This window comes from Eptesicus fuscus, chromosome 17, assembly GCF_027574615.1.
Source record: "Eptesicus fuscus isolate TK198812 chromosome 17, DD_ASM_mEF_20220401, whole genome shotgun sequence".
In the NCBI taxonomy this organism is placed as follows: Eukaryota; Metazoa; Chordata; class Mammalia; order Chiroptera; family Vespertilionidae; genus Eptesicus; species Eptesicus fuscus.
The window spans coordinates 42,433,790-42,457,732 of NC_072489.1; the positions used below are offsets into that span (position 1 = coordinate 42,433,790).

The 23,943-nt window shown below is 41.0% G+C and overlaps 1 protein-coding gene across 6 annotated transcripts in view; it reads right to left on the reverse strand.

Moving 5' to 3' along the window:
- Positions 1-23,943, reverse strand: part of CHUK (component of inhibitor of nuclear factor kappa B kinase complex) — a 40,557-nt gene that overhangs the window by 14,944 nt on the left and 1,670 nt on the right. For 5 of the 6 annotated variants that reach the window (XR_008558827.1, XR_008558826.1, XM_028149202.2 and 2 more), the window contains exons 2-11: positions 17,621-17,715; positions 15,776-15,890; positions 14,540-14,609; positions 13,669-13,757; positions 12,401-12,490; positions 12,136-12,260; positions 11,839-11,946; positions 10,447-10,582; positions 6,544-6,738; positions 5,238-5,340 (exon numbers count right to left, since the gene is read on the reverse strand). Coding sequence is in view for 4 of the 6 variants with exons in the window: in XM_028149202.2 (XP_028005003.2) it covers positions 5,238-5,340; positions 6,544-6,738; positions 10,447-10,582; positions 11,839-11,946; positions 12,136-12,260; positions 12,401-12,490; positions 13,669-13,757; positions 14,540-14,609; positions 15,776-15,890; positions 17,621-17,715 (1,126 nt within the window). In the remaining 2 variants the exon portion in view is untranslated. The remainder of the gene's footprint in view (positions 1-5,237; positions 5,341-6,543; positions 6,739-10,446; positions 10,583-11,838; positions 11,947-12,135; positions 12,261-12,400; positions 12,491-13,668; positions 13,758-14,539; positions 14,610-15,775; positions 15,891-17,620; positions 17,716-23,943) is intronic. The other variant, XM_054729314.1, reaches the window with a different exon arrangement.

Here is a 23,943-nt window from a genome sequence, read left to right on the forward strand (position 1 = left end):
ATCCCCAGTGGGAGGTGTGCAGGAGGCAGCTGATCCATGTTTCTCTCTAATCGATGTTTCCAACTCTCTATCCCTCTCCCTTCCTCTCTGTAAAAAAATCAATAAAATATATTTAAAAAAATATATATATATATATAAAGTTCCATATCTAGAAAAATCTTTGCCTCCCTAATAATTATTAATAGTCTTGATTAATCTTTCTTCTTATATGACCACTCTTATTGCTGAGGTTTCCTACAGTAAACAAAACACTTTTTTAAAAAGAGTCTTGAAGGGAAGCCTGGCCAAAATAAACAATTTCAATCTCTCTCTCTCTCTCTCTCTCTCTCTTCTCTCTCTCTCTCTCCCCGCGCGTGCTCTCTCTCTCTCTCTTCTCTTCTCTCTCTCTCTCTCTCTTCTCTCTCTCTCTCTCTCTCTCTCTCTCTAAGTCTGAAAGGACCTAAGAAATCATACCCAGTAGCTAGAAGCACGCCTAGTGTCCAGATATTGTTGTCCAATACTGTTCTCCAATAAAGGAACCAAGATATCTTGGAAAAATGGCTGATTCTAGCACTGGGGCAGGAAATATACAAGTTGAGCCTGGAATACATTGTGTAGTGCCAGGAAGTAAGGAAGTACTAAAAAAAGAAAACTCTCATTGATGAGGCAAGTAAAAAAGGCAAGGAAGCCAATTAAAAGAGCTTCTCACCCAGCCAGCATAGCTCAGTGGTTTGAGTGTCAACTTATGAACCAGGAGGTCATGGTTCCATTCCTGGTCAGGGCACATGCCCGAGTTACAGGCTCGATCCCCAGTGTGGGGCATGTAGGAGTCAGCTAATCAATGATTATTTCTCATCATTTATGTTTCTATCTCTCCCTCCCTCTCCCTTTCTCTCTGAAATCAATCCTATCTAATAAAGAGGGAACTAGAAGCCTGATGCACCAACTTTCGTGCAAGAATAGGCCTTCCTTCTCCTGGCTGTTGGCACCCCACGGGCTCGCTCAGGCAGCCTGTGCCTCGGTGGTGGTGGCACTGTGCACTCCAGGGACACTTCCTCCTCGCCCTCCTTCTCCGGAGAGTTCCTCTGTGCAGCGCTGGCACTCCCAGGGAGGCGCAGAGGGGAAGAGGTGGGGGGAGCGAGGCAGGCGGGGAGGACTGGAGAGATTGGGTGTGCTAGTGCGTTTCACTTTCCCATTGTGAAAGTGGGATCCAACTGGCCCCCTTCCTCAACCTCTTCCTCCTCTGCCTCCTGCCCGCCCACCGTCAACTCCACACCCATCGCCTCTCCCCTCTGGATTTGGCGAGATAGGGAGGAGGGAGATCTGATAATTTGGGTTATTGTGTAGGTGGCCTCTTTCATCTATTCAAAACAATGCTGAGCTGTCACCATCACCCCTTGGCTGGCCCGGGGCTCCTGGGGTGCGTTAACTGTGCACCCAGCGAGCCCCCGTGTGTGTCTGTGCCCCCGGGGCTGCTCGTGAGGGTTTTGTTTACCAGAGCAGCAGGGCAGGGGTGGGGTAGAGAGAGACGCCAGAAACTGGGAGCTACGACCTCAGGCACCAGAGGGTTGCCTCTGAGGCCGGGGGATGGGCCATAGGGAGGCTGCAAGGATGGTTGACAGGTATGGAGCGCGGCAGGGAGGCCCTGAGGAGGCTCACTGCCCAGAGACCCAGAGCAACCAGGGGGAGGGGGGGGCGCCGCCATCTTTGTCAGGTTAATTTGCATACTCACGCCTAATTTGCTGTGGGCGTTGTGAAGTGACGGTCAATTCACATATTTCTCTTTTATTAGTATAGATATGTTAATTGACCCTTACACCATCGCAAAGATGGCGGTGCCCACAGCCAATAAGGAGGGAATATGCTAATTGACTGCCACGCCCTCAAATATGGCAGCGCCCACAGCCACAAGATGGCAGTGCCTAGTCCCCTCAGCCCCACTGGGGCAGCAGGCGGGCCCAGCCACTCTGTGCACCTGCCTCCAGAGTCCCCCAGTCCCCTCAGCACCCCAGCTGCCCAGGACCGCCCGAGGCTCAGGTAACCAGTGCCAGCCAAGGCTTGTGCTGCCGGCAGTGGTAGCAGTAGAGATGTGATGGGGCGTTGCCTTCCCCTGTTCACCACATCGCCTCCCACCCCTGAGGGCTCCCAGACTGTGAGAAGTCACAGGCTAGGCTGAGGGACACCTGCTCCAGTGCATGCATTTTCATGCACCGGGCCTCTAATAAAAATATATTTTAAAAAAACCTAGAACTCCTAATGGCCAAAGTTATGACAATTTGAATAAAATAAATAAACTAGTATGAGATTAGTATAAAATAAATATCCATGAATCTACCGTCCTCGATAATAAAAGGCTAATATGCAAATAGACCGAACAGCGGAACAACCGAACAACCAGTTGCTATGATGTGCACTGACCACCAGGGGGTGTGCACAGAACATAGTGGGCGTTGGCCGCAGCAGGATGGTGGAGCAGGTGAGCGGGGGCACCATACCAAGTCGGGGCACTGGTCACTGTCAATGGGGTGAGCCTCTGGTGGTTACTGAAAATTCTTTGCTCCCATGCACCGCAGTCCCGCCCCGCACTTGCACCTACTGCTGGCGCCAGCCCACTCACAACCACTGCTGGTGCGGGAGCCGCCGCTCGCACCCACTGATGGCACCGGCCCCACTCACACCCGCTGCTGGCGCTGGCCCAATCGCTCCTCACTGTCAGCGGGTGTAAACGGGGCTGGTGCCATCAGCGCGTGGAAACGGTGACGGTGGAAGTGGGGCTGCTGGCAGACAGGGGACAGGGGGCCGTGGCGGGAGGGGTCAGGTGGGGGTGCGGAGGATGGGCTGAGACCCACCCCTGTGCCTACCGCAGCCTCGCAGCCCACAGTTTCTTTCAAGGTGCATGAATTCGTGCACTGGACCCCTACTATTGATATCCTATCTAATAAAGAGGGAATATGCTAATTGACCATTACTCCGTCACAAAGATGGCTGCACCCACAGCTGAGGCCAAGTTCCCATAAGAAGCCTTAACGAGCAATCAGCAGGGATCTGAGGCTACGCCCTCCCCCGCCCCTGTGGGGCTTGACAGGGGACCTCAGGCTGTGCCCCCCACCCGGCAGGGCTTGACAGGGGACCTTAGGCCGCGCCTCCCGCCCTAGTACCAGGCCAGGGGACCTGAAGCTGTGCCCTACTGCCTGGCTGGGCTTGACAGGGTACCTCAGGCTGTGCCCCCCGCCCAGCGGGGCTTGATGGGGGACTTGAGGCTGTGCCCCCCTGCCGGTGGGGCTTGACGGGGGACTGCGGCTGAGCCCCCTCCCGGTGCTGGGCCGGATCTGAGACTGCACCTCCCCCCACCCCCCCCACCCCCGCCTGGCAGGGGTTGACAAGGGACCTCAGGCCATGACCCCACCCAGTGGGGCTTGACAGGGGATCTCAGGCTGTGTCCCCCACCTGGCGGGGATTGACAGAGGACCTCAAGGAACACCCTCCGCCCCGGTCTGGGCTGGGGGACCTCAGGCCACGCCCCCCGTCCTGGCGCCGGGCCAGGGGACCTGAGGCTATGCCCCCTGCCCGGCAGGGCTTGACAAGGGTGGGACTGGCCGGGTCTGGATCTAGCCCAATGGGGGGGTGCGGGGGGGCGGCCGGGTCTGGATCTCACGCAATTTTGAGGTGCATGTGGGTGGGTGGGGACTTGACTCTGGGTCCCGTGGTGATCCCCAGACTCTGACAGGAGGAAGGTTTTCATATACATTTTACTAATTTTCTTTCATCTCTGACACTTCTATTATAGAGAAAGGGCAAACAGCAATATTAAATTATTTCCTCTCATTAATCCCCTTTTAATATGCACAAATTTCGTGCACCGGGTCACTAGTAATTGAATAAATTAATAAATGGAAGAGAAGAGACAAATCTTGTATGCAGAAGAATTCCAAATAAATTATGTAGGTGTCCTACCTTAAAGAAAGGGGAGTATAACTTCCCACTCCTTAAATGTGGGTTCTGCATAGTGACTTCCTTCCAAAGAGTAATGCATTGGCAGGGGGGTCGGGGGAGACTAAACTACACAGTGGAAAATCCTGATGAACACTACTTTAGCCAGGTGATCAAGGAATGCAACAACAGTCATACATAATGTTGATAGTATGTACCCTTTATATAATGTGACTAGAGACCTGATGCATGAAATTCATGCAAGGGTAGGCCTTCCTTTCCCCGGCTGCTGGCACTGGCTTCCCTCTGGCCGCCGGCAGGCACCCGGGACCTGGGATTCCATCGCAGCTCCAGCTTTGTCTGGAAGGTTGTCCGGTCTACTTAGCATATTACGCTTTTATTATTATACATAAGAATGGTACTTCTGTGATCTTTCTCTCAAAAACCCATAATCTTAGTCTAATCATGAGGGGGGGAAAATTAGAAAAATTGCAACAGAGGGGCATCCTACAAAATACTTGACCAGTACTCCTCACAACAGTCAAAGTCACAAAAAACAAGGAAAGTCTGAGAAACTGTCACAGCCAAGGAAAGTCTGAGGAGAATGACAACTAAATGCAATGTGGTGTCCTGGATGAGATCCTAGAACAGATAAAGGACACCAGATAAAAACTAAGGAAATCTGAATAAAGTATGGGCTTAATAATAAGTATTGGCTCATTTATTGTAACACTAATGTAAGATATTACAAATGGGGAGAGGGATAACATGAGAACTCTGTACTACTATCTGATCATTTTTTTCTGTAAATTTGTCCTTTAAAAACTAATTAAAAGGTAACAGAAGAAAGATTAAATAATTTTAGCCCTTATGCACAATTTTGTTCTTAATTTTACAATTTTGTGCTTGATTTTAGTTTGGGGTAGACAGAAACTGACAGCTATCTTCTTCAAAAGAAAAGAATAATTCTCACAGAATAAATGAAAAAAATTGAACATTAAGCAGTATTCACAGAATAAAATGAAATATTTGAACATGCTTAAATAATGAAAAACAAACTAAAAAGTAGGCTTAATGAATAATGGAGATTCATTCATCTGTGAGAGGGTTATCCTGAGGAAAGTAAGTCTTTTCCCAAATGACGGATCTGGTGGTGATTTAAAACCTACCTTTTCACATTCCAAACTGTAGAAAATTTCCACCATAAATAGTAAGCTAAAGTATGAGATACAAAACAAAAACACCAAAAACCATTTCTACTAATCATGTTCAATCAAAATGATATCATTTCAGGTTTAAATCTCAGTCAGTAAATGGACTAGACTTACCAATATAATTTACAGAGTCAGATAAACTTCTGGAAGCAAATGGTCCTTCATATACAGTTTTACTTTTATCAAACAAATAAACCATGTAGCTATCACAGCCTCTCTGAAAAACAAAGAAACAATTTTTTATTTTTTTTAATATATTTTATTGATTTTTTTACAGAGAGGAAGAGAGAGGGATAAAGAGTTAGAAACATCAATGAGAGAGAAACATCGATCAGCTGCCTCCTGCACACCCCCTACTGGGGATGTGCCCGCAACCAAGGTACATGCCCTTGACGGGAATCGAACCTGGGACCCTTGAGTCCGCAGGCCGACGCTCTATCCACTGAGCCAAACCGGTTTCGGCAGGAAACAATTTTTTAAAAGACACTTGATAACCATAGGTTCTCCAAGTACCAGTGAAATGCAAATGAACAAAGTCAATGTTCATTAGCATACATCTTACAGATTTAAGGTCTAAACTTTTGTTTAGGAAAAATAAATAACTTTAGTATGGGTTAAAGTTAAAACAATCACCAGACCCAAAAGGACAAAAGCAAAAAAAGTCATAACAACATATACCTATATAATAGGAACATTATTCAGTAATAGAAAGGAATGAAGTACAGATTCATGCTATGACAAGAATGAACCTCAAAAAAGTCTGACACTAGAGACTACAGGTTGTATGGTCCATTTATATGAAATGTTCAGAAAAGGCAAATCTATAGATATATAAATTAGTGATTGCCTTGGGTGGGCAGAATGGAGATTAACAGTTAATGGACAGGAAGAATCTTACTGAGATGGAAATGTTTTAAGGCTGATTCATAGTGATGGCTACACAATTAAGTAAATTTGCTAAAACAAAAACCAAAAAAACCCTAAATTATACACTTGAAATGGGTAAGTTATATAATATTTAAATATGCCTCAATAAAGTCAAATAAAATGAAAAAAGAGTCATGACTACAATCATATTTTACCATCTACCTATCCTCTGGCAGGACCTACAAGAAAGACTGCTGGTATAATTTTAAGATTCTAGGTTTCAATTACAAAAAGGGAAAAAAAGAGGGAGGAGAGAGCTAGCACCAAAGAAAAAGTCAGACATAGTACATTCAAAATACCAAATGTTTCACTTCTATCTTGTTCACCTTGCAAAGCACTAAGAGAAATGAATGGGATAAAAGTAAAAGAATTATGAAATGTGCATAATCCCCTAGAAGATTTCAAATACACATCCAAAAATGCAGGGCATGCAATCCCTCTATGCAAACAGATTTCTTATATTAGAATTTTAGATATATTAGAATTTTCTTACTACTCCATCTAGAACACATTGAGAGGCTGGTTTCCGTGGATCAAGAGAAATTCCCGTCTCTGAAAGAAGCTCTTGAGAAGCAGTATTTATTCCAGTTTCACGCTCAATACGTGACTGCAGTGAATGAAGACTTTCATCAGGTGGTAACAGAAAAGAAATTATCTTTGCAGAAGTCATATTTAGGATGTGTACTATCTGTATATATAGGAAGAAAGAAAAATGATTATTAACCACCTGCTACATAAAAAAATTCAGTGCAAGATAATAAAGGGAATATGAGCAAAAGGCATTATCTTTGTTCTATGCAAGGTTCAATCATTTTCCAAAGTGTAATCTCCTTCTATAATTATAAAATGACATGTGAAAACTCAAGAATTTACTTTTCTACTACAACAAATGTTAGTTCCAAGGAATAAAATTTCAAAGTTCTAGGGATGTACAAAGTCCTAGGAATGCACAAAAACCCCAATTTAAAAAGGCAACACTTACTTATTCTGAGAAACATATCACAGACCTGGAAGGAAACATTCCCATTTATGAAGTACCTAATAGATGCCAACCACAGAGTTAAGTGTTTTATGCTTAACATAACATCCCCTTAATTAGCTAAGTTATATTTAACATAACACCATGAATTAGATCTTCTAATCTCCATTTTGGCAGGAAAAAAAACACAGAACCCTGAGGGATCACACAGCTGATAACTGACTACCTTACATTGTCTTAAGAAATAATTATGATAGAAGTGATAGGTCTCTCTTTAAACAGGAAGAAGTATTATTAGTCTTATTTTTCAGACTAGAGGCCCGGTGCATGGATTTGTCCAGTGCATGTCCAGCCATCTTGCCCAGTTCCAATTGGCCAGACCCCAGCAGCAAGCTAACTTACCAGTCGGACCCCTGGTGGTCAGTGCGCGTCATAATGATTGGTCGAATGAAGGGTCAGACACTTAGCATATTAGGCTTTTATTATATAGGATAAGAAAACCAAATCCCATAGCAGTGATTTATCTTAAAGGGCCCAAAGTTAGGTAAGAAAATACTCTTACCTAAAGACCCATTGAAAGTAGGGGTAGCCTAATACAGGCCAACTAAGTGTGAAACTGAGTTAGGTGAGATAACCAAGAGTTAGAGGCCATAGAGTTAGAGGTCAGTTTTTTGAACAACATGATTTTAAATCCTCTTCCTCCCACTGTCCTTAGATAAGCTATACAAAGTAATAGCTTTGTTTCTCCAATGCTTTACATTGACAGTGTACAGGGGTGGGGAAAAAGGGTTAATAACAATAACAACAATAATTAGAAGTATAATAATTAATAAGGAAATAATATTACAAGAATAAACTGTTTCACGTACTCACAATTGTAAACTTATTTTTGCCCACCCCTGTATACAAATGATTAAAATTATATCTGCTGGAAATGCTTATTACATCGGTAAAGCATTAACTTCCCTTTAATATATAATAACCCTTTATGTTTAAAAAAGGTAAAGGGAAGAGAAGGGAATCTTCAAAGTTGACATGGATGTACAATACAAGTGTGAAAACCCTACAGTGAACATTTACTTTTATACAGGATATATGTCTAAAACTAGGGTAAGTGATCATAGCATCCTACTACCAAAGCTGAGACAGAAGGGGGCAAAAAAAGAAAAAGAAAATATAACTTAAATTTATCCTTTTGTTCACTCAAACATTTAATGAGTAACTACTATGGTACATACTATTAACTGTGTTGTAGTGACAGTGGGTAAGCAAATTGAGTAATTTATGATCCTTGCCCTCCATAGGATAATAGTAAAAAATAAGATATTAGAAACATTAAGAGAACTAAAATACAAGGCAAAATGCAATAGGTGCTATAATAAGGTATTTTGCAGATTCCAAAGGAGATTACTTGAAAGGGGTGTTTTTATAAAAGAGGCACTATTTGAGCTAAACTTTGAAAAGGAAGATTAGAATGAGAAAAAACTGAAAGAAACCTCTCTGATTATGCTCATATTCTCTGTGTTTTCTTGAAAACAAGGTAGGCAGAGAGGTAGAAAGGGATGAACGTAATCAGAGAATATAAATAATCCAATTTAAAGGTACTTAAAACAGTGCTGGCATAGGGCCTAATATGAGATAAGGCTGGAAGTGTAGGATGAAATGAGATCAACATAGATTCTGAATACCAATGTTAGGATTTGGACTTTATTCAATAAGCAAAAAGGAACTATGGAAAACTTTCTAAATTAAGCATCTGACAAGTTCAGAATTGTTAAAACATTCAAAAGATAAATCTGACAAAATAATTGAATATGTAGATTGAAGGAGAAGGAACAGTAAGACAACTCAAGTTTCCAACTGAGTTGTTAATCTTTCCCCCTGCCCATTTCCCCTGATGAACTCTTAATTATCCTTCAAAATTCAGTCCAATTATCATGTATAGGAAACATCCCTGAACTACTTGAATAGTACCCTACGCATACTTTATACTAAACAACCTCACAATAACATTGATCCTTTAAAGAAGCTATTACTGAATCTGAGCTATAAACAAACAAATAATTGCCTAGATTCACAGATAGGTACATAGTAATGCTACAAATTGAACTAAAGTCTATAGACCACAAACACCTAGGGAGGACTCTTTTCCCACACTCTATGACAAGCAGATGACCACAGATCCCTTCAAAGTAGAAATAATGTTACAATTACCATGACAGGTCTGAAAAAAGCCTGAGATAAAAAACAAAATTTACTGGAGGTAAGAGAACTAAAAGGTATCACCAAGTCCTAGTTGGCTAACACATTGAAAGGTGATTTATTCCTTGACACAGTAGAAGAAAACCAAGTAAAAAAGCCAGATATCTTTTCAATGTAAGTCACAAATGGCATCAATATATGATTTCCATTCTCATTTAATTTGAGAAACCCTGTCTATCTCAAGCAACCAACAAATACGGAAAGACTGCAGAGTGCAGATGAGAGTTGTTTCTGGGTAAACAGCATAAAAGAACCTCTCATTCATATCAATGAAGATTTACTGAGAACCTGTTACAGGCCTGCTTTATATAGAACGCCAGGGAAGGGATGGCATAGTGGTAGACTGGACAATTGTTAATAAAAATAGTAAAAACTATCCCAGCATTGAGGAAGAGGGCAATCTACAAGGAGAGGAATAAGTGGAAGATGAAAAACAAGTAGACAATGTAGTAAATATGACTAAATGACAAACTGTGGCCGAGACCATTAAGAAAAAAGGAGAGTTGAATATATACCAGTGTAGGTAAGGAGATACACAGAGATAGAGATCATTCTGGGCAGAGGATAGTATCTATTCAAGCACAAACATGAAAGAGGAGCTTGATGGCATGAGAAGCAGTCACAAGCTGGTCCTGAGTGAAATAAAGGGTAAGAGAAGCAGGTATGAGGCAAGAACTTGGTTGGGATGGACCTGCAATAGGAAAGCCCCCCAGACCAAGGCAGATCAGCTTAGACTTGACTTAGTAGGCAGGGAAGAACTATGTTGGTTTCTTGGACAGGGAAACAAAAACGTATTTTTAGAAGATGAGATGGGCAGTTCATGCTGCATGGATTATAAAATGGGTAGAACTATAGAGGCATGTAAGGCAGGTAGAAACCTTTCTCACCAAACCAAATCCAGACCTAAATGAATGAGGCATCAATCTGAGGAAGGGGAAAATCCAAAAGATGCTTCAAAGCAAAGACCACTTTAAAAGTAAAACTGAGAAGGCTTACTAAAAAAATAAAAACACGTCCACTCTAAAAAAATAACTTTCTTTTTCAAATAAGCATCAAGAAAAGACTATTAAAATATATTTAATACTAATTTTCCAAATAAAGTTGTTAACTTCAATGCAAGTCTTCTGAAATAGATCTCATTCATAAGAAACTAACCTTCAAATTCAGAATGTGATCCATTAATACAAAACATCTTGGCTGCTTCAAAGTTGTATCAATAAGTCCTCCTCTCTGCTGAGGATCCCAATTCAGCATCAACTGTAGCCAATTTTCCATGGGTTCTACTATTAAACTAGAAAACATACAAAAATGGGTGAAAATCCTTGTTCCAATATTACTTTAATACTGTAAAAAAGGTAATTTTATAGGTTGTCCATTTCCTTTCTCATTACTTGTCTGTACCATTTTGCATCTTACTTTCAAATAATTCATGAAATGGCCCAGCCAGAGTGGGTCAGTTGGTTGAACATCATCCTGGGCACCAAAAGGTTGCCAATTCAATTCCTGGTCAGGGCACATGCCTGGGTTGTGGGTTCAATCTCTGGTTGGGATGCGTGCAGAAGGCAACTGATCAATGTTTCTCTCTCTCATGTCCTTGGGTGAGGCTAAAAAATAAATAAAAATAGTCCTGGCTGGCATGGCTCAATGATGAGAGCGCTGGCCCATGCACCAGAGGGTCGCGGGTTCGATTCCCAGTCAAGGGCACATACCTGGGTTGCAGGTTCTTCCTGGCTCCATTTGGGACATTTGCGAAGGCAACCAATCGATGTGTCTCTCTCACATCAATGTTTTTCTCTCTCTCCTTTCTCCCTCCCTCCTCTCTCTCCCTCCCATCTTCCCTCTCCCCCTCCCTTCCACTCTGAAAATGAATGGAAAAAATATCCTTGGGTAAAAATAATAATAAAAATAAATAATTCATGAAATGATAGGGGACAAACTTTTTCCATAAAAAAACAACCCAGCCTGGACATTGTGGCTCAGTTGGTTGGAATGTTGTCCCATCCAGGTTTGATTCCTGGTCAGGGCACATATTCAAATTGCAGGTTCAATCCCCAGTCAGGGTGCATATGGGAGGCAAACGAATGTTTCTCTCTCACATCAATGTTTCTCTCTCTCTCTAAGAAAAAAACAACAACCCAAAACCCACATATGTAAGTTAGTTGCTGGCAACTCCAGAGGCAAGTCCAGTTCCATTCTCCAAGGAACACATTTACTTCAGTATCCCAAGAGTCTTCTTAGCACCTAAGCCAATCAATTGAATGGCAGCAGTTATTGTTTCCACTAGACTTGTGCTGTCCAATATGGGAGCCACTAGTCACAAGTGGCTATTTGCATTGACACTGAAGTTAATTAAAATGAAATCAAATTTAAAATTCAGTTCTTCAATCATATCACTCACCTTTCAGGGCTCAAGAACCTAATGTGGTCATAATATAAAACATTATATAATATAAAACATTTCCATCATAGCAGAAAGTTCTACTGGATTATAATACTTGAAAAAGACAACTCTATTGAAGAAACTGAGGTGAACTGAAATAAACTTACCTACAAAGGCTATTTGGTTGAGGTAAATGACTACTAAACCGAACTTCTCCTGTCATCTCTTCACATGCAAATATATACTTTGGATCCTTCTTCTTAATCTTCTCATGCCTATAAAAAAACAAAAGCTACCTTAGTAGACAACCTGACTCACAAAAAAACTCTAAGATTTTTGCCATTTAATTTTATTCAATTATGTGTTTAAAAGGAAATTATACCACTTAAAGAGAGGAGAAAAAAGCATGTTACTAAAAATTTTCATTCACATTAAGCACACTGAAGTACTCTTCCATTTCTTACCAAGTAAATGGCTGCAGATGATGTAAAAAAGGCCTATATCCAGCAATACACTCAAACACCATGGTCCCAAAGCTCCAATAATCAACAGTAGCTGTATAAGGTTTATTCTCAAAGAGCTCTGGGGCCTTAAAAAGAAAAGAAATGCTTTAAATGTCATACTGTAAGAGAAAAGGTACTTTATTTTTGAACTACTATGTATATTTATGACCTTCATAAATAAGAGAATTTGGAACATTTAAATTCAAAGAAACAATACATGTCTTACCAAATACTGCAATGTTCCCACAAAAGATGTACACAGACTTCCTTGATCAACATCTTTGGCATATCCCAGATCAATTATTTTATGTATAATCTACAAAATGATAAGCATTAAATGGTTGAGAAATTTGAAATGGAAAGGCAACAATGTCCTGATAAGGTTCTGGAGAGGGTGATGGTGAAGAGCTTGAGCTCTGGAATAACACAAATGTGACTCAAGCCTGAGCTCCACCACTTAACTAGCCTTATGATCTTGGTCAAGTAAGTTAAACTTCTCTTGACTTCCTATATAATATTACTAACAATCCCTACTTCACAGAACTGTTATTAAGATTCAAAGAAACAGCACCCCAAAAATAATTTAACACAGTGCCTGTACATGGTAAAAACTAAATACAGATTGGCTATCGATTTTTATTTTGGCGTATTCAAAATAAACTTGATCCATTATAGTGAAAGGCAAAGGTAAAGGTGACTTCCAAAGGAAGAAGCAGCATACCGTCTTAGAGGGGATCAGTGGATTACATACCCATCTAACCTCAAAAATAGGCTGAAGGCTTTGGATTCAAAAGAAGGGAGATAGTTGGTGCCAAGCACACATGAAAGCCTCCTAAGGGAAAAAGCATCATGGAGGTTTCATCACTTCCAGCTGACCACCGTCTTAACTAACTACAAGACCACACAATCCAATTCAAAGTTTAGTCTTGGCTTTACATCTTTACTGGGATGGAACTTCAGTGCTAACAGCAAACAAACTGCTCAAATTATTCTGATAAAAACAAATATTTCAGGAATCAATTCACAGTTTTTGGTTCCTTTCATGATGACTCATTTAAGAATCTGAGAAATCAAGTTTTGATTTTTAATTAAATATAGAACTTAGGAGGAGAATGAGTTTTTAAAGAGTATATAAAACACATACTTAAGTAAATGTGCTTTTTCTTTCTTTAAGTAATGCAGACCCAGGATGCATGTGTGTGTTTCTTAGTGTGCCTTGTAAGGATTAATAGATTATTTACTCACTGCCTACCATTTCTGCTAGATATTGCGCTGGAAAAACAGAAGTGAACAAGACAGGTGCAGTTCCTTCTCTAATGGAGCTACCGTGGCAGCAGAGGAGACAAACAACTAAACACAAAACCGCAGCTGAGTACAGTGAGGGCTGAGTAGAAAAAGTCAGAGTGCTATGGAAGGGCACCTAACCTCAAAGACTAACTACCACACGGATACTGTATTCAACTGTCATGGAAAATGTCTTCAGTTTTCACCTACCTTTCCACCAACATCCTGAAGAACTATGTTTTCAGGTTTTAAATCACGATGTATAATTTTGTTTTCATGCAAATATCGGATCCCAGACCCTAAGTAAAATTTAAAATGTATTTTGAGGTAAGAGAAAATACTGAATTAAAAAAAAAAATCATCTCACATTTTGTACTTCTCTAATGCTCAAATTTATAGGGACCATCATAACTACTCAATTAATATTACAGCAGTTAAGATTTTCTCCACAGAAAATCCAGTAACACTTAAAAAATACTACAGAAATATATGTTCATTTAATTTATGAAAATTAACATAAAAAAGAAATGGAAAAGCAATTTAGAAAAATCCTATACTTATCCTTGTAGCCTTTCCCTCCCTTTTCAACTAAGCTTTGGTCTCCATGACCCAGAAAAAGAAACAAAATGGAAATACATAGGGAAACATATTCTTGGCTTTTGAGCTTGCTTTAAGGGCCTATGTACTGATTATTTTAGGGATTTTTCAGGAATTATTCGGATTAAAAAGAGATTTCACCCTAAGAGTTGACTTGAGAACCTATTTAACAGATATAATGCCGCTGTTAAATGAAATTACTATGCTAATTAAGGAGGGAGGAAGAGTAAAATTAAATTAGGTCATTTAACACCATTTTTTGTCAGCAACTGGAGCATCTATTAGCCAAAAATTGACTCCTAGCCAAAAACAAAACAAAAAATAACAAAATATCCTAGTTTTAATTTAGCATCAACAATAACAATTAAATTTTTCTGATAATTTCTTGTAGATGCTAAAATCTATGCTTTATAGTAGCATATAGAATCTTTTATGAACCAAGGTGGCATTAAATCATGATGGTATTTTCAAATTGATTACATACCTATATCACTCAGTAAAGAAAGTATCTGGCTTTCTTTAAGTCCGCAGCAATTTTCAGGTTTGTTGAGTAGCTAAAGAAAATAAAAAAAGACTAAAAATGTATATTGCCAATGCTGCTGGGCAGTAACAGTGACACATTAATCCCTATACTGTAAGAGAATATTCAAATAATAAGTCATGATTAAGAAAATATAAGAGGGGGGAAATTACCAAATCCACACAGAGAACATGTAAATTTCATGACAAGGCTTACAAGTAAAGATAAAGTATTTGAAATTGAAAAGTTTGAAAAATCTCACAGATATATACATAAAAAATCCATATGGCAGATTTAAAAGAAGATGGGAAAGAATGATTTGCAATACAAAAGAAAAATTTTTTTGAGGAGAGGTGTTGGGGCACTGGGAGAAAGAAGTGAAGGGATTAAGAAGTACAGATTGGTAGTTATAAAATAGTCACAAGGTATTGTGATAACTATGCATGATGGCAGTTCAGTACTGGAAATATCAAAGGGATTGTAAAGTATATAATTGTCTAACCACTATACTGTACATCTGAAACCAATATAAAATAATATTGAAAGTAAACTGCAATTGAAAAAAAACACACCTTTATTTTTATTTAAATTTTCTATTGTTGACACTACTGTAGATGTCCCCCATTTTCTCCCCTTTGCCCACCACCACCCAGCCTCTGCCCTCTACTCCCTTAGCCCTTATCACACTACTGTCTGTGTCCAAGGGCTATGCATATATATTCTTTAGCTAATCCCTTCACCTCCCTTTATCCAGTCCTCTCCACCACCACCACCTCTCTGACATTTGTCAGTCTGTTCCATGTATCCATGCCTCTGGTTCTATGGCAACATTATTTTCAATAGACAAGATGGGGGGAGAGGACTTTTTTATAAACACCTTGAACATTGATATTTTAATCTAACACCACGAATATAGTCCCACCCTGGAAATACCACCACTAACAAAAGAATGCATGTTCTAAATCAGGGGTCAGCAAACATTCCCTGTAAAGAGACAGACAATAAATAGTTTAGGCTTTGAAGGCCAGTGGTATCAGTCACAACTACTCAACACTGCCACTGTAATAAAAAAACAGCTATAAAAACAGGTAATAGGCCATAGTTTACGGAACCTTATTCTAGATTATCATATTGAATGTGATTCAAACACTGTTAAAGTTCATGATTTACTATCTCATCATCTCAAAACATCCACACTACCTTCCGGAGATCTCCTCCAGAACAGTATTCCATTGCTAGAAGAGGTACATCGTTAATCAAAAAATTTAGTTCCTCGGGAACATCACAGGCCTTTACAACGTTGGAGTGGTTCAACCTAACAAAAAGGGGGAAAAATTATAATCAACATTTTTTTTCCAACGAAAAGGGACTGGGTTTGAAATGGTAGTTAACTGAGGGGCAGTGAGGAAAGAAAGGTTGGCATCATTTGTATAATTAAAAATTAGTAAATAAAAATACTGTCACTATTACTACAATTATACTTCTATATGCCAAGTAGTAAGCACCTTAATATACATTAACTCACTTACTTGTCATATAATTCTACTATGTGTAGAGTTATTAATAGTCTCATCACACAGGAGAAAACTGAAGCACAAATTGGCTAAGTAACATAAGATGACACAGCAAGTAGGTGGTCAAATAACGATTAAAATCTGGCAGTCTGACTCCAAAGCCTATATATATACCATACTGCCTCTCCCATAATCACAGAATTACCTAGAGGTGAACACTATAAAAATTTTGACAAATTGCCTTCCAGATTTTAATCTGTTGTGTACAAATTTATTTTTTCAATAAATACTTCATCACACTATACATTGTTTTCTAACATCTTTTTTTAACTTAAAATATATCATCCCAGCCGCCATCATCATCATCATCATCATCATCATCATCATCATCATCATCATGTAGTGGATCTCAAAACTGCAATAGATTCCCAGGTCTTAGGGACCTAAAGAAACAGAATCGCTCTATGTAGAACCTGAAAGTTTATCTTTTCACCAAGCTTTCCTGGCAATTCTGCGTCTGAGAAGCATTAAAGTGAATTGAGAACAGATACCGAAGTCAGAAAGTACTTATTTCAAAGCCAGAATCTCTTACCTACCAATTTTATGACTCTTTGAGCTTCAACTTCCTCATCTATAAAATAGTAATAATACCTAAATACAGGGGTTGCTGTGGTAACTAGAAGAATTATTTATGAAGTAGCTGGCATACTACCCATGAAGGTTTTAAAATATGTCCACTTCTCCCTTTAAGAATTTAATTCTCCTCCTCTTGAGTATGGGCAGTATTTAGTGACTCATGTCTAACAAATAAAAAGTGGCACAAAGGATGGAGTACAACTTCTGAGGAAAGATCTTAAGAGGTATGTCAGCTTTCATCTTGCTCTCTCTCAGATCATTCACTTTGGAGAAAGCTAGCTGCCATGTCATGAAGACATTTAAGCTTCCCTCTAAAGAAGCCCATATAGTGAAAAACTGATGCCTCTAACCAATAGCCATATACAGTAAATGAGCCTGGACGTGGATACTCCAGCCCCACTCAAGCCTTTGGATGACTAAAGCTCCACTCAACATTCTGGCATGTTTCAGGAAAGATCTGCATTAAAACTACCAGTTAAGTCATCCCCAAATTCCTAAATCACAGAAATTGTGAAATTCTAAATGTTTGTTGTTTTAAGCCACTAAATTTTGGGGTAATTTTTACAAAGCAATAGATACACTATTTATCAAAACTAGGTGAAAGTAAGAAATGAGAATAGTTATTGTTATTTAACTAGAAAGTTAAATAGATAAGCACTGCCCAGGATCCAGAAGAAACATATTCTGTACTCATAGAGCTGAATCTGATAATACCTAGCTGACTTTTTAAACTAAATTAGTCATAATGTGATGTTATTATTTGAAATAGAACACATCTATTTAATGAAAAATATACTCCTAAAAAGATCCTATGAAGAATGGATTCCTGGCCTTCTTCTCTATGATGTTCTCTGGCTGGGCTGCAGAACTCGAGAAATATGTCAAGTATACTTACTTTTTCATGATCTGGATTTCATGGCACCACCGTTCTCTGTTTTTGGTACTCAGCTCTAGGCGACAAGACTTAATTGCTATTTTGAGATCAAGTTCCTATCAAAATAGAAAATGAACAGAAAATAATACAAATTAGGTTCTTGTACAGACTTACTTGCTATCAAAGAAATACCAACCTGGGGAAACAAAATTGTTTAGCTTAGCTCTCTTGAATCAAAGCTTTTACTAGGTAAAACATGAGAACCAATGCTTTAAAACTGAGCAAACACACCAAAACATACAAGCAAAGTGACTGAGGGTGATCCTATAACAGGTCTCTTCAGAACACTGTCTCATAATATATTGCTAGAAAATACAAAGACTCTGTCTCCCCATCAAACCCCTCTTTGAGCTTAGTCAAGACAGCTAACAAGGGCACCAGCCTCTAGTAGAACTAGAATGAAGAGGATAATTCAGGGCTTCCTGGCCTCCATACCAGGTTTTAATATGACCAAACCTAATACAAAAAACTCCAAATTAGTTCCTGCTTTCTTTGCATTTCAAATGACATAAAAAATCCTAACAATAACTGTACTTCTATTTCATATTTATAAAACGAACCTAACAGCTCTTGCTTATGGTTAGTAATTTACCCAAGTCAGACTGAAATTAAACCCAACCTAATGTGCATTACAGGAAATAGCCAGACTTCATCACATTCTGGCAACAGAAATAATGCAGCCCAGGAACAGCAGTCGGGACCAAACAGGAGGAAAGAAAATATAGAGGAAGCAAGACATACTTGTACGGGATAGTCTAAACGGGGGTGAGGAGTGGAAGGTGGGAGGAAGAAGCTAGAGATAAGATAGTAGATGTATGGAGAGAGAAGAAAGGAACTAAAACTAGTCTAACCCAGTGGTTCCCAACGTGGGGCACACGCCCCACAGGGGGGCAATTTGATTTTTAAGGGGGGCAATTCGAGAATGAGTTATTAACAGTGATTTTTTTTTGCATTTCTTATGGTTCTAGGGGCCTCACATACAGTATACAAATATATATTGTGACATATTTATGCATTTCAGTTCTCTATTGTTTTAAAACTTTACTTGCTATTTTTCCACATCCCTTCATGTTATTTTTTAAACAATTTCTTAGTGAATTCTTCCTCGGCACTTCAACTAACCTTTTGTACTTCTATTTTTCTCTTTTGAGAAAAATCACAAGGATGCCATGTTCTTGTTTAGATCATGTTAATGGCCGAAACCAGTTTGGCTCAGTGGATAGAGCGTCGATCTGCGGACTGAGAGGTCCCAGGTTCGATTCCGGTCAAGGGCATGTACATTGGTTGTGGGCACATCCCCGGTGGGGGGTGTGCAGGAGGCAGCTGGTCGATGTTTCTCTCTCATCAATGTTTCTGGCTCTCTGTTCCTCTCCCTTCCTCTTTGTGAGAGAATCAATAAAATATATATATATTTTTAAAAAAATAGATCAAGTTAATGGCCTTTTAGGCTTCTTCCACATGAACAGGAGTTCACTTTTTGAATAATAAGAATTATATGTCATGGGCAGGATTTTAGAGATGCTTATGTAGGGCATGGCCAAAAAAAAGGTTGGGAACCACTGGTCTAGTGTAACCACAATCCTCATGCCCTTCAATCTTTCTTTTGTTTTAATCAGGTACCTTATTGCAGCTACGTCCCAAGTAAGCTTTTACCACCATGGAAACAATTTGGTACAAACATAAACATTAAACCCAGATTCTCATATGACTGAGGCAGGAAGCTATCTATTTCAAAAAGATCTCATTCTGTAAGACCCTTCAACTCCTCAGTTTCTATTTCACCTACTCTTTTGTTTTGTTTCTGAAAACAATTTTTATTTAAATAAGGGTTTAAATACATAACATAACATTAAAACTGAAGGAGGGAAGAAAAGAAAAACACCCAAAAAATCTTTTTTTTTTTTTTTTACTTCACATGGCATTGGGCAGCTGTTGCTAGTAAGTTGGAAGCTCTATAGCTAGCTACATGACTGACACTTCAGTTTGAAATTTGTTCCCTTGTCAAAAGTTTAACTCTGATAGAAGATTGGCCTCAAATTATGGTGTTTGGACAACAATGAGCTAGGATATGTCAGGTCATAAAGACCTTGGTGGCAAGCCCGAAGCCCTTACACCTCCCTGGAGGGAAGGAGGGAGGCTGCTCTAAGCTCCATCCACCTGGTCAGGGGGAGATCTTTGACTACGGAAGGCTCCCTCTAGTGGTACACATGCCGCTGCTACCTGACCCCTCTCCTCTCAGCTTCACGGAAGGCTGTTCAGGCGGTGACATTCTCGGAGGGCAGGGAACTCTGGTGAGGAGCTTTAGCCAGACATGGGCTTGGCTGAAACATCACGGTATTGCTGTTTCAGGCTGTACTGCTTGACCTCTGTTTAAATGAGGAACTTCAAGACTAGACAGCATGGCTCTTTTCAGTTTATTGCATGAAGGAGTTACACTAGTTCAAGTTAAAAGCAGACCCCAAATGGTTACATTATACAAGCTGTGAGGTTTTTAAACTTGTGACAAGGGACAGAAGGGAAATTCTACTCATTGCAAAGAAATCCTCACTTAAGCTTCAGTGAGCCAAAAGCACTTAAAACCCATTAACCTTAGCTGGTCGTCCTTAGCCAGTCCAATCTCGACGAGAAACTGGCATATGTTCTTGCACTGGTCACCCTGCAACTGAATTACTTCTCCATATTCTGGATGCTCAATTACAGTACCATTACAGGCAAATTTCTTCTTAAAGGCCTTCACTAGTTTCTTTTTATCGTAATCATCAGCGATCCCTGGGACAGTAGTAAGGGTCTTCCTGCCATTTCTCTGTTGAATTCTTATATGGATTCTAGAGGCCTGGTGCACGAAATTCGTGCACGGGGGGGGGGGGGGGTCCCCTCAGCCCAGCCTGCACCCTCTCCAATCCGGGACCCTTCAAGGGATGGCCAACTGCTGGTTTAGGCCAGATCCCGGGGATCGGGCCTAAACTGGCAGTCAGACATCCCTCTCACAATCCTGGATGACTGGCTAACTGCTCACCTGCCTGCCTGCCTGATTGCCCCTAACTGCCCCCCCCCCTGCCAGCCTGATCACCCCTAACTGCCTCTGCCTGCCAGCCTGATCGCCCCTAAATGCCTCTGCCTGTCGGCCTGATCGCCTCCAACTGGCCCCCCCCACCGGCCTGATTGCCCCCAACTGCCCCCCCCCCCATGCCGGCCTGGTTGCCCCACGCAGCCTGCTGCTCGATCGTTTGGTCACCCCTCACTAACCCCCCCGCCAGCCTGGTTGCCCCATGCAGCCTGTTCAGTCATCCGTTCAGTTGTGACGGTCACTTAGCCTTTTATATAGAAAATCCTCAGTGCCAGTGGGAAGCAGATCATCACCCTTACTTGCATCAGCAAAGGGGTCGAAAGAGTGGAGGTTCTGGTTAGCGGACATACGATACGATTCCTTTTCCTCGGTGGAAACGATCTGCGGAAGGCTGCGGCGGGAGAAGGTGGCAGGGGGGACAAAGCGTTGGGAAGCGAGGGGGGCTTAAGGGGGAGGCTGCTGAGTCCTTGGCGGCGGCTCAGTCACTGGGCTATTTCACCTACCCTTAAAGGCCTTCCTCACTCTACTTTTCACAAAGTAAACTTTCTGTGGAAAGTTTACAGATGTCCAGCAAAAAAAATTTTTAAAGTTCTTTTTAAAAAAATGGGAATATTCCAGAGACAGACAGTGATGGTTGTACAACAATGTAAATGTATTTAATGCCACAGAACTGTACACTTAAAAAGGGTTAAAATGGTAAGTAGTATGTATATTTTACCACAATAAAAAATGGAAAATACTAAATTAAATTAGTTTCTTTACTATAGGAGTTCTCAGAACTTGTAATATGCTAATGTGGATTATGATGCTCCAAATGAAGGAATCCTCGCGCGACACTGCGACGTCGTCACAAGATGGCAGCCACAAGATGGCTGCCACAAGATGGCCACCCTCACGTCATCACAAGATGGCCAGCAGGGGAGGGCAGTTGTGGGAGATCAGGCCAGCAGGGGAGGGCAGTTGGGGGCAAGATCAGGCCAACAGGGGAGGCCAGTTGGGGGCGACCAGGCCAGCAGGGGAGGGCAGTTGGGGGCGACCAGGCCTGTAGGGGAGGGCAGTTGGGGGCGACCAGGCCGGCAGGCGTGGGCAGTTGGGGGTGACCAGGCCGGCAGGGGAGGGCAGTTGGGGGCGACCAGGCTGGCAGGGGAAGGCAGTTGGGGCAATCGGGCTGGCAGGGGAGGGCAATTGGGGGCGATCGGGCCAGCAGGGGAGGGCAGTTGCGGGCGATCGGGCCGGCAGGGGAGCAGTTAGGCGTCAATCAGGCTGGCAGGGGAGTGGTTAGGGGGTGATCAGGCTGGCAGGCAGAAGCTGTTAGGGGCAATCAGGCAGGCAGGCAGGCAGTGGTTAGGAGCCAGCAGTCCCAGATTGTGAGAGGGATCCCAGATTGGAGAAGGTGCAGGCTGGGCTGAGAGACACACCCTGCCCCCCCCCCCGTGCAAGAATTTTGTGCACCAGGCCTCTAGTATTATATATGCAGCAATTTATCCAACTATTTGACCATAGTACCCTTTTTTCAAAGTGTTTCATGGGATTAGTTTTTCCAAACACACTTGAGAAGTGTTACCCTATTCCCTAGCAAGTGTTCTTTGATTACGCTGCCATTCTCCCATTATTACATTGTTAATAGGTAATCACATTGTACTTAAAAGTGTTTCTGTGTCTACCATTTCCACTAGACTGGAAATCTCCTTGAGGGAAGAAAATACTGTTTTTGTTGACTTGGGCACCAGCAGCCTCCAGCACAGTAATCAGCTAAATAAACTATCTCACATCCTTTTCTCTTCCTCATTGTGATTTAAGAGGTGTAGATGAAATACTGAGATGTGGCTTCTACTAAAACACAAGGATCTTGAAAGTTGTAAATGCAAATTGTAAGTCAGGCTTGGAAAAGCAATGATGCTGCTTCCACATATTATGACAGGGTATTTATTCTTCTTTTTTTTAAAAAATATTTTTATTGATTTTTTTTAAAAAGAGAGGAAGGGATAGAGAGATAGAAACATCGAAGAGAGAGAAACATCATTGATCGGCTGCCTCCTGCACACCCCCCACAGGGGATGGAGCCGGCAACCCAGGCATGTGCCCTGACCATGACCAAGGAATTAAACCAGCAGCCTCTTGGTTCCTGGGTTGATGCTCAACTGCTGAGCTACACCAGTGAGGCTCTTCTCTTTTTAATACATGTTGAGCTGTCAAATGTCCCAGTGTGGGGGAAGTCCACTCTGGACACCTAGACAGTTCCTGAAAAATTTCTAAGATTTTAGAGGGCTCAAACCTCTTCCATTTAAAAAGTGATAAATTCCATTCAGACAGAAAGTAGAATGTTGATTAACAGGGGTTCCAGGAAGGAGGAAATGGGTAGTTACTATTTAATGGGTACAGAGTTTCAGTTTCAGAAGATGAAAAAGTTCTGAAAATGAATGGTGGTGATGATTGCACAACAATGTCCTTAATGCCACTGAGCTGTACACTTAAAAATGGTTAAAATGGCAAACTTTATGTCATATATACTTTTTAAATTTTTTAAGTGATATATTCATCCACCCCCAGCCAAGGACCAAGAAAAGCAGCAACGAAGCATGGCAGCATGCATACAATTTTTTCTGATGGTCAGGCTTTGATAAAAAGGCCACAGGCAACATCCACTGGAAGTACTTGGCTCCCCCCTCTTTTCTCTTTGAGTGCCTTTATGTCCTCTCTGATGGTGAGAATTGCTAAATTTACTAGTTAGTTGTCTGACTGTCAAAGTCCTTAATGTCTTAGTCCTCACCTTCCATTCGCCCTCTCTCCAAGATTTCCTCCTATGCTCTATCTGGAAACCAGTCTCACAAAATTTTCTCAGTTCTATCAGTGACATTTGTCATTGTAACTGTCACACAAACGTGCCTATTCCTACCAGATACACTCCCATCCCCCCTACTTCCCACCCTATATTATGGGCTCTCTACCCACAACCATATTTCTTAAGACAACAAATCATTAGACTCCAAGAAAAAAAAAAAAAGGCAATCAAATCATGATTTGTTCTCTTGAATTCACTTCTCCATTCATAGGCCAATTGCAAGCATTTTAGTAATATCTTAACTGCTCATCTTGTGCCATATATTTTTCCACTCAGATTATCTTCCACACAAAAAATCTTCGGAGAACACCACTTTTATCTTGGCATTTCCTTTTTTAATGTCAATTAATAATGATGATGATACCAACAACAAAG